At 37.5% G+C, this 20,573-nt stretch overlaps 1 protein-coding gene across 6 annotated transcripts; it reads right to left on the bottom strand.

Moving 5' to 3' along the window:
• Positions 1 to 955: 955 nt before the first annotated feature.
• LOC149779363 (sodium-dependent glucose transporter 1A-like) lies at positions 956 to 8,549 on the bottom strand. Of its 6 annotated transcripts, none has more exons than XM_089939981.1 (4): positions 8,457 to 8,549; positions 7,524 to 7,787; positions 6,110 to 6,395; positions 956 to 2,451 (listed from the first exon to the last, which is right to left on the bottom strand). In XM_089939981.1, the coding sequence occupies exons 2-4, from the start codon at positions 7,776 to 7,778 to the stop codon at positions 1,367 to 1,369; spliced, it is 1,626 nt and encodes a 541-aa protein (XP_089796107.1). In that variant the 5' UTR covers positions 7,779 to 7,787; positions 8,457 to 8,549; the 3' UTR covers positions 956 to 1,366. The 6 variants fall into 6 exon arrangements, with proteins under 6 accessions (XP_089796107.1, XP_089796108.1, XP_089796109.1 ...); XM_089939982.1 differs by lacking the exon at positions 6,110 to 6,395 and adding an exon at positions 5,123 to 5,201; XM_089939986.1 differs by lacking the exon at positions 956 to 2,451 and adding an exon at positions 5,122 to 5,201.
• Between the last annotated feature and the right edge of the window lie 12,024 nt (positions 8,550 to 20,573).

The following is a 20,573-nucleotide window of genomic DNA, read 5'->3' as shown; positions in this document are numbered from 1 at the left end:
ATGCTGAGAAACATTAAGGTAGGAAACATTATTAGGTCTTTGAGTTTGTTCTTGCAGTCGAAATAAGTGAGTTTGGAGAGCACTCTTGAATGGGATCACAGTGTCTTTGTGTCTAAGTTCAGTGGGCAATTCATTCCACGTTGCTGGGTCCTGGTATGCAAAAAAAAAACGCTGTCCATATGACTTTGTTTTCATAGTGGGATCAAGGAGTATACGATTGTCAGAAGAGGAGCGTAAGTATCTTGCTGGTGTGTACAAATGGGTGTTGAAATAAAATATGCATATAATAAGTTAGCCTTATCGTTTTCATTAATAATGCCTTATTATTTATAATTTTGAGTGCCATAATACATTTTGAAGGATGTTTCTTTAAAAAAATGATTGTAATTTGACATGTTTTGGGATCTTTTCTAGCACAATGTCAAAGCTGAGCATCAATATTACCCATGTAAATTTCTTTAGCATATATTTCAGGTTATTTTCTTATTCATGATTTGTCTTTATTTATTGCAATCACTGGTCTTAACAAGACTGACCACACATTTACATATTTTGTCCCATTTCCTTCTCATTATTCCTAACTGACCACGATTTATCTATCATTTGGGCGATATGTTGAATATGCAGCTTACGATAACGTTAAATATTTCCAAACAATGACATTTGTATAAAAATTTCGCAATCCTAATATGACTTTGTAATATGCAATGTTATGGTTAACACATATTAATGGACCAAAAGAGGATCGCAATGAAAGGAAATTTGGAAATTGGATAACAGTTTTAATTAAAGTAAATGCATATTGGTTTTGTTTCCATGGGCAATTCTTGTATGTTTTACGGCATAGGGCATTTAAAAATGGTCATTTTGTACATCATGAGATAACACAAAGTTATTTTAAAAGGTAGTATTATCAGGATCTCACAACTTAAACACGGAAACACAAAGCACGTCCTATCTTTTGCCTTCTCTTTATTTCATCAAAGACAGGACAACATTATTAATGTCGATTACAGTAAATACCAAGAAATTACGGTCTTCATTATGTCAAATTAGGACAAAGTGATCATCAAATATTTTTTCTTTATTAATACAATTTGCAATAACATTTTCAAGAGGAGATATCAATGACACTCTATAACTTATAAAATTATTAAGATAGACTGACCACATTAAAATGAAATAATTAAAATATACCACGTCTTACAATAAAAAATCGGAAAATCTAGACTGACAAGATTGAAATGAAATAATTAAGATAAATGATCAGAATAATGCAAATTTGACATTCAAATCATATATTTAAAATTTAATCATAGGACTCCAGCATAACAAATACCAAAAAGACCCACAAAACAAAACAAGACTATGCATGACTGGATTTCAAATTTTCCAGTTCCTCCTCTTTCCCTTGAAAATATATTTCCAGTTCCGTACTAGACTCACGCCGGATGCACGTTTTGGTACAAATAAATAAAATAACAAATATAAGCAGACATAACATGCTCTGTCCTAATAACAGATACGGAAACCATAGTGGGTTTTTATTCTCCATTAGATAGCCTAAATATAATGGATTTAGCATTGTGCCACTTGAGGCAGCTATCAAAAACAAAGAAGCTATTTTTCCAGAAACTGGCATTACGGTTTCTTCCGTCCATGTGACGATGGTAGGGAAGACGACTGACATGGCTAGACCAGTGAGAGAAGAAAACATCCAAACAATTGGACTGAATAAAAGAACACTCCCTACCGTAAAACCGGCTAGGGAGATAACCATGAAAGAGCAGTAAAGGAACAGCATTTTAGTTGGATGCATTAAACGGATGATAAAGATTCCTAAAAATCGTCCAAACCCAAAACTTGCCCAGTATACTGTTGTGGCAAGAGAACCTTCCAACTTTGTCCAGTTTAAGTGAAGAAGACTAAAAGTCATAAGGTAGCTGGCAAACGTGTCCTCCACAGCACAGTAAACGTGGAACAACAACATGAGAAGGACCATCACTCCAATTTTTTGAAAATTGGAAATCTGAGTAGATATTCTTCGACTAGCTTCATTTGCCTCTTGCTGTTCTTTTGTCCGTGGTTCTGAATTTCTTTGTAGATATGAAACAAGGAAAGCAATTGCTGATAGTATTCCAATTATCGTGCTGATCAAATATGCATACTGTACTTTTGTCTCGCCCCAGTATTCGAGTTCAGTAGTAATGGTGCAAATGGTGGAATTCGAACAGCTAGGCAAAATACTCGTGTGGGATATATTAGCAAATGAAGCGTTTTCTGTTCCATTCAGAGACTCCTTGGCCATTTCAGATAGAAATCTCTTTGGGGCAAGAAATGGTTCCGTTATCAATGGCGAAATTATACCGCCAAAAGCAAAAGAAAAGTGTACTGTCTGCATGTAAGGTCGACCGTCCACACCCCATACAGCTGCCATCACTGCATTTGCCCCTGCAAAATACACACACATTTACCAATCAATTACCTTGTTAAAACATTTTATCACTTTCTACGGCAACTAATGGATACAAAAATGTCAAGTGTGAATATTCCTTTATAATCATACTCCAGAAAATACTGTTGAAAACATTTCATCATTGCAAATAGTTTAAGAGAACATTTTATAGATATCCGACAAGCACATGGCTATAAAAACTCAAACATACTATTGACGTTAGCCGTAGACGTAGGACGTTACATCAGAATTAAATGTTCCAACGACTACTACGAACTTCAAAACTGACACAAACTGTCAATACAATTTTCGATTGACTGGGGTAGCCAACCGCCATAACTTCACTGGGAATGAGAGGAACGGTAAAGAGGTTACGACGCCTATTTCACTCATTTTGACATGGCTAAGGTAGGATGACGAGTGATGCCTCGACTAATCTGTAAGGTTTCTTAACATGGTATGCCAATTTGATTTGAAGCTTGAATGGTTGTGTCAAACATGGCCAGAACTGGTCAGACAGATTCTGTGAATTTGGTAATAGTACATATTAATGTAAGTACTGACAAGTAATGGAATCTAAAATAAACAAGGAGTGACAAGTGTCCTTTGTCGTGCATGAAAGTGAATTCACCTTCAAAGTCGGCTCCGAAATAGTTTGGTATATCAATTGGAAAGTTAATAATACTTTATAAAATCGAGGACATGAAAAAGCACACGAGGGAGCTAGATTTAACATGCATATTAACAGGTCCAAGTTGGGCCCAAAGAACATCAGATTAAATACAAAAGTTCAGTTACAAATGTTCTTTCTTTGTTCTATGGAAATGAATCGGTTCATCCCTTATGTTGGATGTACTACGGTAAAGGTCACTTGATCTACACTATGTCAACTAAATCAGGAACCGCAAACAGGTAGAATACAACAGTTTTCCTGTATTCCTATCACATTCGACCGGCAGACAATTTCATTTTTCAAGTGTTTTAAAAAAATACTTTGCATCTTTTTCGGGCTTACCCTGTTTTGCTGGACGGCCATTTTGTTCCATTTTGCTCCCATTTGGAATTGTTACTGGATGAATAGCCAAAGTTTCATAAACTCATGACTGCGCTGAAATCTGTTTAAGGTTGGTTTGCATTTCAATGTTCTGGTCAGCGGCTATTTCAACCTTTTGATTTGTACCAGTCAAGTCACACACTATGTATATACCTTTTGCACCTGTCATTTAATATCTCGCAAAATAATTATTTAGATAAGACTGAAATGTTCTGTTTCCAAGTAATGCACCGGAAAGTTCTGTTGCCATGTAATAAGACAAAGTTTTTCTAAATGAGAATGTATTTTATATCTTGCGGTTTTGGTATACTTTTCGACGGTACATGGATCTATAAACAAGAATAGCAGAGACTTACAGTCTCTTTACACTATGCCACATTCTGACAGCAAAACGGAAGTAAATTTCGAGTAACACTGATTGGAATAGACTTACACTAATATATCTGTCAGCATTTTACACTCATAGAAGCAACAACTTTGAGACTGCAGATGAACACATTTAATTTCAATTTCTTAGAAAACTGGGATCCAACGAACTTTTGACACATTTAGCAATTAGGTTCTAATGGTAAAAATTGCAGATCCCGGACTTATGACCACTCCTATTGTCAGGCCCGTAAAATATTCATATATTTTTTACAAATTGTTAATTTATGATCATATTATTTGTATTAAATTAAATAGCTTATCAATAATAAAGGGTTGTTTAATACTACGATTGTTTTGAACACACACACACACACACACACACATAAACTAATACTTCAGGGTCAAATATTTATGTCACGTTAGACTAAAACTAAGAGAACACTACAAGAGAATTTGTTAATTTTCTCCTTATTCTGGGCTTACCTTCGTACATATTTGATAATATTGTCATACTGTAGTAAAACGAATCATAAAGATCACAGATGATTACATATTGAATTCAAAATGTCTTCAACAGATGGGAAATCGTGGGGAAAAAGAAGATTACATCTTTTTCATGATGTATTTTTACTTGAAATATATACCGGTTTTTAATTTTAAATTATAAATAGTATCTTGACACTTTACAATAGCCTTATACCCACTCAAAGTCATTAATATAACAATTTGCAGTATCCTTATACCCACTACAGTCATTAATATAACAATATGCAATATCCTTATACCCACTACAGTCATTAATATAACAATATGCAGTATCCTTATACCCACTAGTCATTAATATAACAATATGCAGTATCCTTATACCCACTAGTCATTAATATGATACTCTGCAGTATCCGTATACCACTAGTCATTAATATGACACTTTAAAGTATCCTTATGTCCACTATAGTCATTAATATGACACTTTGTTGTACCCTTATACCCACTATAGTCATTAATATGACACTTTGCAGTATCCTTATAGCCATTATAGTCATTAATATAACACTTCGAAGTATCCTTATACCCATTATAGTCATTAATATGACCCTTTGTTATACCCTTATACCAACTATAGTCATTAATATGACACTTTGCAGTATCCTTATACCCAGTATAGATATTAATATGACACCACAAATACTTAAACGTTTTACTCAATTATCAAAAATGTTATATAGAAACATATTACTATCTACCTGTTTCAAGGTGCTCTAGGGTTTTCCAATGGTCAACAAGATTAGGTCCCCGAATTAGCTCAAAGTAAAAAAGATAACTCTACAAAAAATATCACAAGTTTATTATGGCTTGATATTGAAAAACTTTAAAAATCTAAATGAAATTTAGAACGATGTAAATCATATTACAGTTAAAGTTACTGTATGGACCGTTAAAAAAAACTATCTTTGCCACAAGAAATACTGACTACGAACTTGGAAACCACAAAATTGCTGTTATAGTTCATACAGCAATTTTGGATACAATCTATATGACTTTATTTTTGTAGGTGGATGCTTGAATATATTTGACGGAATTTAAAAAAAAAAAGTGATTAGTGTAATGAAGAAAACACGATTTACACTTAAGACAATGAAGAATATCAATAATAAATTTAGCGTACTTCGTACATTATAGATTATGAAAGGAATAGACCGCTCCGGTGGCCCAGTGGTTAGAGCGTCCGCCTCGGATGCTGGAGGTTTGAACCCCGGCCGAGTCATACCAAAGACTTATAAAAATGGAACCAATAGCTGCCTCGCTTGGCGCTCAGCATTAAGACGTGTTAGGACTGGTCGGCCTGGTGTCATGATAATTTGATTGGGTGGGACATGATGCTACATGTCTGCGTCATGATGCCCCAGTGCTAGACAACACTATAAACTGCCACACTGCAGCCATCATAGCGATATGACTGAAAACTTGCTAAAGCTGTGTTAAAAATCCAAATCACACACACACGCACACACATACACACACAAAAGGAATACAGTTCTCAATGAATCACCAAAAATGATATTTTGTGTTTAAAATATAACTTCATTTGAAAATTATATGCATCCTGAGTGCAGCTGATGTGACAAAATTGCGCCAGTCGACGCAGCTTCGACAAATCTAATCATGTAATAATTTCATCATTGTCTGATGAGATATAGGAGAGTTGGAACAGGAAAGTGAAAGAACAATACCAGTATCCAATCCTCCAGCACAAGCTCCACCGATTGCTCGCATGGCCACCATCAGTGGAAAGAGAGAACACCATGGCGCAATGCCACCAGCCAAAGACATGCCCATAACGATCAGGAAAAGAAGCAAAAGCCTGTTGAATTTATCGTACAGCACCCCATATATTAGAGAACCAGCCAGATATCCCGTGGTCCAAGCTGTTAGCAGCCAGGAGGACGTGGTAATGTCCTTGTTCACTATAAGACGAAGGTCAGGAAACGCTGGCCCTGTGTGTCCAATGAACATGCCCTATAACATATATATTAATACCTGTAACATATGTATTATATACATGTAATATATGAATAGAGATAGATCATGGGCGCCAGCATAATGTTTCTTATGGGGGGGAGAAGCAAACACGTAATGGCAAACCACTACGTTTTACGGATGGACCAAAAACATGTTTATATGTGAAATGAGGGGATGGATGGAGGAGGTTAAGTGTCTCCCCATGACCCTATTTTGTGGACACTCATACAGTGTCTATGTATAGTTATATCATGACGCACCAGTCCCAATAATATTCTAAGGTTTGAAGTCGTTTGCACGGTGTAGAAGGAATTGCACACATTTACACATGCAGGCACACAAGTCCACATGGACTACACATGCTGGCACATACGTCCACATGGGATACACACGCGGGCCCACACATCCGTATGGACTACAAATGCGGGCACACACAGGTTCCTCAATTAAAACAAAATAAAGGCAATGTCATGTCACTTCTATGAATTCCTGAAACAAGAATATATATATATATATATATATATATATATATATATATATATATATATATATATATATATATATATATATATATATATATATATATATATATATATATATATATTTATATAATCCGAGGGAGTAAATCAATAAACAGTATAATATGATTAACAGCAATTTGAAAGGAATGTGTGTGGACCTGAATTTAATATTTATGTTGAAATAATAATTCGATCCTATGATCCACAATCTGAACATACCTGTGTTTATTAAGTGGAAATGTTTGTTTTGCTTGACTAATATCGCTGAGTAACTTTTAATTGCATATATTTTTAAAAAAAAGTAATCTTTCTAAATTCTGGAATAAAAATCAATATGAGATAAACTTAAAGTCATAAAATAAAAATTATCGTGCAAAAGGATTTTATTTTACTTTATGACGTGCTGTCATTACGTTTTTCTATTTGCTATTAGCCTTATGTTTACATTTGCATTGAATCCACATGCAGTATCTATAGACATTTGCTAATTTTTCAAGCAGACACACACACACACACACGGATACACAGACACACACATATAGACACACACACATACACATGTGAATGAGATATAAATAAATAAAAGAACACAGTGGCAGCATACCATCACAATAAACGAGATACATATCCACACTGTCAACAAGAACTTGGATCTATATACAATATCCATTTTAATTTTCTGGATGACTCCGGTTCGATCATTCGTGACGAATGAGGCATCCTTAACTAGATTAGCTTCGGTTGTTTCAACTTCTCCATCAACATGCTTGAGGAATGATGTCTCCTCTTGGTTCTTATGCAACTCAAAATTGACTGTCACGTGATTTTCCTGTCTTTCATCATTAAGATTGCTCGTCATTTCCGATTCAAAAAATATGTGTTTATATCATATTACGTGGGAATGAGTTAAGAAGAAAAAGTCGACTAAAAATAATACCGTTTTTTTGTTTTGTTTTGGGGTGTGTGTCATAGTTCTTTATTATTATTAATATGATTATTCTTCTTCTTCTTATTATTATTATTATTATACTTTTATTATCAGACATGTATAATTCATGTTTATTATTATTATTATTATTATTATTATTATTTTATATTATTATTATCATCATGTGTCTTCTTCTTATTATTATTACTAGCAGTATACTTCTATTATCAGAGACATGTATAATTCATGTTTATTATTATTATTATTATTATTATTATTATCCAATACTTTTAATCATTTTCTCTCGTGGTAAATGCTGATTAACCATTTTCTCTCGTTGAATATAAAATAGCTACGCGTTGCCTGAAAGCATCTGATACTGCTCATAAATTGTGTAACAGATATTGTATTGCTATCTGTGATCTGAAATTTGACATTAGAGACTGGGAGTAGTTCGTTTCATAGAAAGTACATGTAGATTGATTACTTGATTATTAGACTTGTCCCTGGACTAGTGGAATAGCATAAACAGACGTTTTCCAATACCGGTCCTGTTTTTAACCAGATTAAGATGCAAGAGGCATATTCCAATACAATCTGAAGTTTACCTTACTGTGTTATAATATACGTGAACAAAGGTTGCTGTCCACGTCAGGGTTTTAGCTGGGGGAGCGAGTCATGATCCAGACGAGATAACGGAAGTTAACATTGCAGAAAAGATTACATTAGACGAAGCCTGGTTTAAATCTCTTGAGTGGAAAACTATCGAACCAAGAGAAGTGAGTACGGAATATAGGGGCACCGAGTACATACAGGAAACAGAGAAAATCGAACACATTCACTCTAGCTGGTCATTTGTTTTGGAGAATTCCAAGATAAATTAGTATTTGTACTGCTAACTGTCTTACAATCTTTAAATAAAGTAGTTGCATACAGATAATAATAATAATAATAATAATAATAATCTTATTATTATTATTATCATTATTATTATTATTATTATTATTAGTAGTAGTAGTAGTAGTAGTAGTACTTGTAGTAGTAGTAGTAGTAGTAGTAGTAGTGTGTGTGTGTGTATATGCGTGATTTGGATTTTTAACGTATCTTTAAAATAAATTCAGTCATATCGCTACGATGTCTGCAGTGAGGCAGTTTTTAGTTATCTAGCACGGGGGCATCATGTCGCAGACATGTAGCGTGATGTCCACCCAGTCACATTATCCTGTCACCAGGCCGACCAGTCTTATACACTAACCTCGTAATGCTAAGCGCCAAGCGAGGAAGCTGTTAGTACCATTTTTGTAAGTCTTTGGTAAGAGTCGGCCGGGGATCGAACCCACGACCTCCATCATCCGAGGCGGACGCTCTAACCACTTTGCCACTGGAGTAGTAGTAGTAGTAGTAGTGGTAATTATTATTAATTATTAAGTAAAATCCTTAGCAGTAGAAGTGAAAATAATACCAAAAGTAACAGTAGTAGTCCAATAAATCAACCTCCCAAATCTGTGTTGATACTGTTGTTCACCCGTCGAGTCGACGAGGACCAGTCTAGTCATTCTAGGTTTGCAGGGGCATGTTCTGTTCTGTGCATGCGCATGTGGCACGGAATGTTCGTTTACAAAAATGACAAAGGGATGAGTGGGACATCTCCAGGAGGGTTGATGGCACGCGATTTTCTGGCTTGCCTCTTCAGCTCTGCAGCTGCTGTCCTGCTAGATTCGCACCACTTGGAGCTCTTGTTCACGGAGGAAAGCCAAGTGACTCGATTGCTTGCTATTTGCTCCCAGGAATCAGGCTTAATGTTTAACTCTTTCAATGCAGCTTTCATGTTGTCTTTGAAGCGTTTCTTCTGACCTCCGACGGGATCGCTGTCCTTTTCAAAGCTCGCTATAGAAGAGTCTCTTAGTCAGCCGGTGGTCTGGCATGCGTACAACATGTCCCGCCCAGCGTAGATGCGACTGCATCAGGATGGTGTGGATGCTGGGTAGACCTGCCTGGGCGAGTACCACTGTGTCTGGAATCTTGTCCTGCCACTTGATGTTTATGATTTTCCTGAGACATGTGGTGTGAAAGTGGGTCAGCTTCCTTGCGTGGCGTTGATACACCGTCCCCGTTTCGTATGCGTAAAGTAGTGTTGGGAACACAACTGCCCTGTAGACCTTTAGTTTGGTCTGGATACTGATGCCTCTTCTATTCCAGACGTTGGCATACAGTCTGCCGAAAGTTGAGCTGGCTCAGGCAACGCAGACGTTCACTTCGTCGTCAATAGTGACGTTCTGTGACATTGTGCTGACAAGGTAGGTGAAGAAGTACATTACGTTGAGTTTTAGGCCGTTGACGGTGATGTTGATATCAACAAAAGGGTTTCCAGGGATTGGCTGATGCAGGACTTCATTCTTTTTGATACTGAAACTGAGACAGACGCTTGTGCAATATCTGGAGAACTTGTCAACGCTGCTTTGTACGTCGGCTTCTGAGCCAGCGTCGAGGGCATAGTCATCAGCAAATAAGAATACCCTGATGGTGTCTGTCATAACCTTGGTTTTCGCTTGAAGCCTCCTGAGGTTGAACATTTTTCCATCTGTACGGTACCTGAGGTCTACTCCAACATCTCCGTCTCTGAAAGCATTAGTCAACATGGAGGAGAACACTAGACTGAACAGTGTCCGTGCCATAACACAACCATGATTGACACCATTGGTTACTGGGAATGGTTCAGATGTCTCTCAATTGTCCTGGACTCGTTCCTGCATGCCTTCGTGGAAATGCTGTATCATATATTTATAAATGTTCTCGGGCATCCGTACTTGGCCATTATCTTCCACAAGCCTTCTCTGCTGACAGTATCAAAGACCTTTCTCAAATCGACGTACATGGAGAAGAGGTAGGCGTTTTGCTCTTGACATTTCTCGTGTAACTGCCTCACAGCAAACACCATGTCGATGATCCCACTTTCTGTTCGGAATCCACACAGGCTTTATGGCAGGAGTCCTTGGTCAAAGTGCGTAGTGAGGTGGTTCAGTAGGATTCTGGCGAGTATTTTTCCTGCGATTGAGAGCAAGGATATACACTGGTGGTTGTCGCAGTTCTGGCGGTTCCATTTGAACTTATACAGGTGGATTATGGAAGCGTCTTTGAATTGGAGCGGATCGTCTCTTGCTGCCACATCAGTAAAACAGTTGGTGGAGCCTTTGGTCAGGGCTGTGCCTCTTTCTTTGTAGACTTCAGCTGGGATGGAGTCTGAACCAGGGCCTTTACCACTGGAGAGCAGACGTATCGCTTTCTGTTTCTCAAGCAATGTGTGTGTGTGTGTGTGTGTGTGTGTGTGGTCATCCAGTGCTTCGTTGATGGGTAATTGGGAGAGACGACTAATGACTTCATCGTTGATGGGCGAAGGGCGATTCAGGACGCTGTATACGTGTTCAGCCCAACGTTGAAGAATCTTGTCTTTGTCAGTAATTAGCGTATCCCTGTTTGCACTGAGAAGGGGGGAAGATATAGGTCCATACACTTCTTTCAGGGCGTTGTAGAAGTTCTTCATGTCATGCCTTTATGTGTAGCGCTGAAACTCATCAGCTTTTTTGCTCAGCCATGTGACTCGCATCTGAAGAGGTTTCTGATGTACAGTTCTGCGTATATTGTACGCATCTTTCCAGGAGTTGGATTTGGGGTTGTTGAGGTAGATTTGACGGAGACGTGTTTTTCATCCAGAAACTGCTTGATCTCGTCGCAATTTCCATAAAAAACCAGTCTTGATACTTTCTACTTGAGACTCCCAGGATTTCCGAAACTGTTCTGTAGATCAGATCTCTGATTGCCGCCCAGTCGGTTTCCACATTCTGATTGTTCAGAAGGGTGGATTTCATCCACGAGAAATTGCTTTATACTGGTACGTGTCAGCTTGGTGATGTTTAGTTAGTCGTTTAGGAGCATTCTTTCCCTGTTGGTGTTGTTTGGGTTTAATGCGGATGTTGAACTTGGAGATGATGATGAGGTGGTCGGTTCAGCTGTCAGCGTAGCACAAGGACTTGGTCACACGCACATTCTGCCTGTCTATCTTCCTGACAATGACGTAGTCGATGAGATGCCAATGCTAAGAGTGAGGGTGCATCCATGACGTCCGGTATTGGGTGGGATGCGGAAGACTGTATTGGTGAACAGAAGTTCATGCTCGGCCCAAGTCTGCATCAAAAGGAAACCGTTGCTGATACAGTGACCCACTTTACTGCCAAGCTGACACCAGCCTCGCGTCGCTTTTCACTTCCTCGGCCACTCCAAAAGAAAGTGTATCCGGAACCCCTTTCACAGAGTTCGCCTTCTCCTGCAAGCCGGGTCTCTTAAAGGTAGCAATGTCCACGTTGTATCTGGCGTGTTCCGTTCCTATTAGGATAGTTCCCCTCTGTGGTCTTTCCACGTCATCTCTGTCCAGTAAGGTGCGTACATTCTAGGCGTCGAGTGAGAAAGGAACAATCCTCATTTTCTTCTTTGTATTTCGACCCTCAAGTAGGGTCCCTGTGTATCCGGAGCACCATTCAAAGAGTTCGCCTTCTCTTGCAAGCCGGGTCTAGCTAAAGGCTGCAATGTCCATGTTGTATCTGGCAAGTTCCGTTCCTATTAGGATGGTTCAACTCTGGGGTCTTTCCGCGTCATCTCTGTCCAGTAATTTGCGCACATTCCATGCGCTGAGTGTGATAGGAACAATCCTAATTTTCTTCGTTGTATTGCGGCCACTGAAGGAGGTTCCCGGCCAGCTGCGATAAACTGGATAGGGAGGTTTAGAGCAGGCAATGTTTAGGGCATCTTTTCTAGCCCCTTCCTTATGCCAAGGAAGTGAGCAGTGCATTTCTGAAGAGGGTTGATCAGTTGCTCAGGGGGCTGCCGGACACCACTGCTGTTCCGTGTCAGTTTTGAAGGACCCTAATGGCCTGAGTCGCCTGGGTACAGGTTTGCAGCTACGGCTGCTGATACTAACCCTAAAATCAATATTATCACTGGTGGGGGAATGATTTATCGGTATTTAACAGTAACAGTAGTAGTCATGACGGGCGTAGTAGGGCGGGGGATATTACTGATGACCGTTCGGGGCGCCAGTCGGAGTAGGTAAGCATCATTTGGCATAGTTTACTGCATTTTGTTCCAAGTGGGGGTGGGTGGGTGGATGAGGGGGCGCCCATGTCGATGCTTGCCCTACGCGCCGCTCCAACTGACGCAGTAGTATTCGTAGTTTGATAATATTTATTCCGTTGTTTTAGGGCACAACTAGAGGATGCGAAAGTATGGCGATGTTGTCTTCATCTATAACCACAACAATTTAGCGCTGTGTTTTTATGCATTTAATTTATTTGTGTTTGCTTACTGGAGTTGACATTTTATCTTTGTTTTGTAAGAGGCAAACCATATTATGCCTGGGGCAGAAAACTGATGAAAACTGACGAACCCTATATGCTCAGGAAATTAAAATAAAATAGCTTAAAGTACGCTACATCTGCCTCTGATTGTTGTTGTTGTTGTTGTTGTGGGGTTTAACGCCATTTTTCAGCATACGATAGGCTATGCATGTCGGCCAGTATTAATGGTTGAGGAAGAACCCGGGAAATCCCCGGTAAGAACCACCGACCCACGAGAAGTTACCGGCACCTCTGATTGTAACTAAAACATAAAAACTAGTTTGTAATTAGCAAGCATTACTATTTCTCTCTGTCTTTCGTCTTTATCTCGTGATATAATTTGGCGGCATACGATAGAGTCTTGTGGCATATAAGAAAGACTGGTGACCTTGAATATAGTTTTTGGTCCAGGTGGCAGGTTCAGTCATTCTGCCTCAATTTTGCCGTATTGCTACCTAATAGCAAGGAAATAAAACTATCTGCAGACATTTGCTTTACAATTCATAGGCTGACATGCACCCTTGATATCTCTGCTGACCGTGGAACTCAAATTAAAACAATATCATTTTTTATATATAAAAAAGAGTCAGCCATTCTGACTATAATCAACGACCTTTGGCCTCAGAGCTAAATAAATTGATTTTGACAGAATCAAATGACACGTATTTTGTTTTCTAAAATTTACTCATTCATTGACGATTTGATCTAAATCTGGAGGAAAAAATGTTGCACGTACACTAGCTGGTTTTTCCCTAACGCAGGTTACAATGAAATTACAGGCCCGCCATATGGCAAGGCAAATGAGACAACTGCCTTGGCCCCGCACTTTCAGGCAGTACATTTATTTAGCTTGGGGCTCGGCTTTCATCCATTGGTGCCTTTGGTCCCGCATGCTGCTTTGGGCGCCGCACATGGTAGGGCCGGTCCTATGAAATTAAAACTATTAGCAAATATATATAGGGATTGGGAGGAGGGGGTTCAAAGACTATCATTATAACAATTTGACCTATAGTCCTACAGTGTAAGACGCCGACCCTAATAGTTAGGAGGTGGGTGTTGGTGGGAGATAGATCCCGCTCATCCCCCATTGTAACTGTCAATGCTAATGTTTGACTTCGTTCGACTCTTGGACCCGATTACTTAACCATTTACTGACAGTGTTAATTTCAGTTCTAAGTAGCTCAGGGAGGTAGAATAACATGTTGAACAATAAAATAAATTTAAAGAAAAAAACTGGCTATTGACGAGTTTAAACATAAGTTAATGTGCAATGTTACGTTTGTTACAAATGGCAAATAATATCTGAAGTTAAAATATATATTATCTTGTTAATATTCAGCGCATAATATTATTATTGATCCTGGAATGGTTTGCTATAATGCTCCCACAAAACACATGGCGTGGGTAAAATAAATCACCACCTGCTCAAAGGAATTGTAGGATCCATACTCAACATGTCCCTTGTGAAAAAAAATCCTTCAAATTACGAACTTATTTCCTTATCGACTCGTTTTGGGAAAGTTATAGGTAGACATATTTGTAAGCGCCTCTAGAAACATCTACATTCAGATCATCTTATATTCAAATATCAGTCGGTTTTATTCGAAACAAATTATACGTTATTTCAGCTAACTGATATTTACTATACTCTTTGTACTGCGCTTGATAGCAAAGATGAAGTGCATGTCCTTTTGTTATGTCTGTAAAACATTTGATCGAGTTTGGCATAAATGTTTAATACATAAATTAAAGTGCAATGGCATTGATAGCTTTCTTAGGTATTTACAGATGTTGTGTACCACTCCCTCGTAGATGAACCATCTACTCCCCTCCTGACTTCAATCTTCCACGTCATGTGTGGACCACGCTGAACCGTTTACAGACAGGACAGGGTCATTGTGCAGCCAACCTTGTCTGATGGGGCCAGGCCACTGATTCTTCCTGTTGCTGTGGAGCTCTAGAGACCATGTCACACATTGTAAACAACTGTCCACTGACAAAATTCCCCGGTGGACTGCAGGCTTTGCACCTTGCTGATGATGACGCAGTTAAATGGATGATCACCAACTGTACACGATCAATAAATAAATAAATAAATAAATAGCCTAAAAGGATATTTTGTAAGTAATGCCGAACAAAGTAGCCTGTATGTTGCAGCTGACGAAACAACAGAGCTCTGTTTTAGTTCTGTTACTATTTATTGTGTATATTAACGATATCGGTGAAGATCTCTTGGGTGCAACGACACTCGTTGTTGGTGATAGCTCAAATCAAATGATTACGATTCCCTCCCCCCATTTCTTTTCGTTTTGTTCAAATAAACTAATGAGATTTCGTCACTGGAAGATGAAAGAAAAAGTGAAGAAAAAAGAACAGAGAGAGAAGGGGGGGGGGAGAGAGAATTTTCAGATCATATCAGTTGATCAGGAATGAAAGGATATTAAGTATTACATGCACATCATATACTATAATGTACATCATGCTATAAAACGTGAATTTGAGTTATAACACTAATTTATCTTAGTCAACAGCTTAACAATGGTTCTCACTCTTCCAGTATCAACAAAAATGTTTCCTTTTTTCAGATTTGACTGCAGCATATTTTCCAAATTATAGTGGTCCTTAAGAAAACTAACCCAGGTACAACCTTTTTCATTTTACATATACAGAAGTAATATTTGGCGAGAAGAAAACAAAAATACAAAGGATATTCATGTATTCCATCTGCACTTTTATCTCCCAATAATATAGTCTTTGCACTTGGCACATTATATATGTTAACTTTATACCGAATTCAGTGGGGTACATCATTCCACAACCTGTTTATCACATCCCATTCCCAAAACACGTGCATTTTTGTTTCCGGTAAACAATTTTGTTTTATATAAAAGGTACATTTCTCGCTATCAGACACTTGCATTTTATTCAAAATTAATTTTTTTGTATAATTCTGTGGTTAACTCGAATTGAAACCATAGTAATTTTTAATTTCTTGTTATTTTAGAAAACGTTAGCTAAATGTTAGGCTACACATCAATTTTCAAATTGAAAGTTTCATTCCTTTTCTTTTCACATGTTGGTTTAACATCCGTTTTCAAGTGTGGTTTGTAAAGTTCATTGCACTCTTTATTATTATGAAATGCGATTTCCAGATGAGTTCTACGATTTAATGTTATTTTCAAAGCAAATATAACTTTATCAATATCTCTTATTGCAAAACTATCTTTAGATAGAGTTTGATGCATAACCTCCTTTTTAACTTGATCCAATTTTGACTTCCTTATAAAGTTGAACAATAATTCATTTAAATCGGTAGCAATTGTTCTTTTTTGTTTGTTTTATATTTCTGCTTCAGTGCACTCAACAGTCGCTTGAACGTTTGACCAGATGTTGTAGTAGTCTAATAAAGGGGATGTTCTGGCCCTAAACCCTAGTTTGAACTTGACGACAACATAATTATCTTCCACCCCCCCCCCCAAGTTAATCTAAACAACTAAGATAGCAACTTTGTTGGGGCAATAACGTCTATTTCATAATCGTTTACTGGTCGAGGACATGCCATTGAATCGTCGCTGTCGTCAAACAAAATAGGGTCTGATCCAGAAAGACCACTTTATATAAGACTACTGATATGTTTCACATACAATTGATAGTAATTTTTATATCTGATATTTCACAGAATTACTATACATAACATTCACACAAAATTCCAATCCGCTATTAATAACTTGCTGTGACTTGCAGGTCAAACCTCTGATCAATAAAATGAATGCGCAATTGCTAACTTGCTGTGACTTTTATATAAAAAATCGATTTACACACACGCTCCAAAGAAATTAGTTTCTGCTTCGTACAGTTATATATCTAAATTTCCTCTGCATATCGGTAAGAGTTCGGTAGCCTTGTGGTTAAGGTGTACTCGAAAACGGTAGATCGACTACATCAAGTGTCCGAGTCCAGAAATAAAATACTGTCTTGTGTTCTTGAGACAGAAGCTATTATAACTGATGAGCGTCTGGTGAGCATTGAAAGAGATGTGATATACTTGGACGGGTAATTCTAAAATTATTAAAAAAGACTAAAATCTAAACCAGGTGGAACTCGCCTATCACCTCTGAACCTCAAAGCCCCTGGCGTTAGCTTGAGGTGGGTGGGTGGTATTTTATCAGCATGGACAGCTCTCTGAATCTTTAAAATTTCGTTTCGCAGTTAGCGAATTCACCAGGTTGATTGATTGACTATTTGGATTTATGTCGCGTGTGCCAAAGAGGGCATGTGCGATGGGTTTATTCCCGCACAGCAGGATGGTAAATTTCCTGGAGGAAGGAATTAGTGCTACATCCCACAGGCGTTTATGTGCTGAAGGAGCACTGCTAATTTAGATGTCAGTCGTATGACTATATAACCCTAACGATATGAATGAAGGACTTTCATAAGTGGAAATGGGCCGCACACAAACTCTTGTTAACAAAGAGTTGATCTCAGTCCGTTATTGGCTGTGCTAGGTATTCACCCAGGGGTTATGTTCACGCACGATGGAAAAAAATAACATAACAGTTACCCAAAATAAGAGATATCCAACGTCATACAACCTGCTTGTCAGATACTTACTTTGCCATTTATTTTTTTACAGAAAGGTGGCTTATCACTGTGATCTATATTTCAGAGAACATTTTACTATCCTTTTTTCACACACGATTTTTACTATCCTTATTTTGTAAATGTAATTTCCAGCGATTTTATATAAAAATGTAGTGAGTAATGTTTTTGGTATTTTGGCAACTCTGTTCGGTCTCATATCTAAAAGCAAATCGTCTTTGACTCGCAGTTCCTGAATCAGATCTGACATTATAAACTTTCCACCTTTAATGTAAGCTCGAAGTTGACTACGAATTTTATTATAAGTCGATACTGTCATTTTACATGAAGTATTTGTGTTCTCGTATTTTGGCTCGATCTTTGTGTTTAATTGTTGAAAAATAAATACCTATCACACAAAACAACAATAATGGGTTTGAGGTTCCACCGGCTATATCAATCCCAGCTTTTGGTAATAATATTGGAATATAATTCAGCGCGCTTATGATTTTGTTGTAATAATATTCTGGCGCTTTGTTGTTGTTGTTGTTGTATTGTTTAACGCCATATTTTAGCACAAGATAGGCTATACATGACGGCAGTAGAAATGGTTGAGGAAAACCCCATGAAAACCCCGGAAAGAACCACCAACCCACGACAAGCTACTGTCAAGTTTTCTCATATACGCACATTGGCCGGATTCTGGTGTGTCTGATACAGTATCGTTTTTTATTGTATTATTTATAGTGCTTGATCAGATCGTCGCTATCGTTGTCTTGGAGACCAAATGAAATATAACTAACAACATAACATAACTGTCCCAGTTTAAAATTTTGTAAGTACTAGATGATGGCTGAGGATTGAATAAGCTGTTGTAAAACTTAAAAGATCGCGAATATCAGCTTCCCCTATATCTATGGCGGTCATATTTAGGCATCCAACAATCAACTCTTTGATATTTTTGTATTTTACTTCTTTTCAGCTTGTTTTGTATAGTTTTTAATGTAATTTGTTAGAACTATTTTGTATTTCATAATCTTCGTCAATAATATTTGTACAGTTGTAATTTCGTCAAGCTCTTGATAAAATATATCTCGTTCGACATCATCATATACCTCAAATCTAGACTCAGTTTATGATACTGCGTTTAGTGCAGCATTAATCTGATTTACGTTATACTTTTCTTTATTGCCGGTGATTAAGTGTATAAAAACTAGATATGCTGTTGTTAGCAGGTTAGTGTCAGTAATGTTATCTACTATTTCTAACAGCGTCTTTTTATCATAATTGTCCATACTAGATGTTTTTGGTATAGTTTCTTACAACCATGAAATTTTGTTTTTACAAGGTTAGTTTTATCAATAGTCAACACAGTTTCTTTATTTAGTGTATTTAGCAAATATTTTTTTCAACCTTTAATCACCGCTATTCGCAGTTGTTTACAGGACAGTATTTGCTAATTATATCAAAGTCTCTGATAGCGTATTTCATTTGAAGGCCTCTCATTCCTATAGCTACGGCTGCTGGACACTGTATTTTAATCCAGACGTTTTTCTCCGTCTGTGATCAACTATACTCCGCTAGATATAGGTCTGTTAAAAGCAAGCTTATAAGTTGGATTATTTTCCGAATAATGACTGCATGCCGTTGCAATAAACCATAACGAATATTAACAGGATCAACAATATATTGTTGGATATAACCGACAACATTTAGATGTAGTTTTGTACTACTACCAATCTCTTGCGATTTGGTAAGACTATCCACGTACTGTTTATTTGTAAGATGGAATGCAGGTACAGACACGTACTTAGAAGTTATCTTAATATCAACCATATTGACCGTACTTGTTACCGTACCACCGTATTTTTTAAGGTAATTGGCATCTGCCTAGTAATTGCATTTGCTGATGATTCACTTATTTCAGCGTCAACGTCAAATTTATGTTAGATCAAATGGGGCAACCGGATTATAAGTCGTTGTTATTTTATTCAAGCCCATGTTTAACATACCTGTAACTAATTTTACCACCTGTTATCTTAACGTAAAGAGCATCAATATCTCGATCTAATACATCAATATCAATAGCACTGTTTGTTGCAGTAATTGTTCTCAGGTCAATATAAGATACATTTGTAATATCGTTACAAGCAGTTGCCTTATATGATGCTGTTATCTTATTAAATCCCATATCTAACGCCCCAGTCATCGTATCGTCGGATTTTATTCCAAAAGTTGTTATTGACAAACTTTACATTTGTTACAGAATCGTTATTGGTCAAAGTTATATTATCAAGTTTGGTATGAAATATTAATTTCTCACCCATATATTACGTGCCAATCATCGTTCCACAGATAATGACAACTTAGAATTATCTACCGAGCTAATTTGTGGATAGCTTACCACCTGTGCATTATTAATGTTTGAGGGAGGTCTCAAGATTTACAATCTTATTTGTACACATATTGTTATTTCTGGTCATCTTTCCACCAGTTATTGACAACTTACTATTGATGACATCATTAAGTTGGGTTAACAGTAATGCTTTTGAGTTGTCTATATCGATAGGTGGATATGTTGTCTCAAGTTCTAGCATTCGCTGACCTGACATACTTAAGTCACCGGTCATCTTACCACCCAACAACGATAACATTACTGACAGCATTAAGTTGTGCAAAGCTTGCTGCTTGTGAGTTATCTGGGTTGATTGGTGGATATGTTGTTTGTACATCTAGCACTCGTTGTCGTGACATAATAAGG

This window comes from Sinohyriopsis cumingii, chromosome 17 (assembly GCF_028554795.1).
Source record: "Sinohyriopsis cumingii isolate HCF-2022 chromosome 17, ASM2855479v2, whole genome shotgun sequence".
Taxonomy (NCBI): Eukaryota; Metazoa; Mollusca; class Bivalvia; order Unionida; family Unionidae; genus Sinohyriopsis; species Sinohyriopsis cumingii.
This window is presented reverse-complemented; position numbering and strand designations above follow the sequence as displayed.

What these genes read in the sequence shown, in the direction of transcription:
- LOC149779363 (XM_089939981.1), bottom strand. Translation starts at nt 7,778, where the DNA reads ATGACGAGCAATCTTAATGATGAAAGACAGGAAAATCACGTGACAGTC. An exon ending in GTATCTCGTTTATTGTGATG is followed by an intron (nt 6,396 to 7,523) that starts GTATGCTGCCAC and finishes TATATGTTATAG; the next exon opens with GGCATGTTCATTGGACACAC. An exon ending in TGCTGGAGGATTGGATACTG is followed by an intron (nt 2,452 to 6,109) that starts GTATTGTTCTTT and finishes TGTATTTTGCAG; the next exon opens with GGGCAAATGCAGTGATGGCA.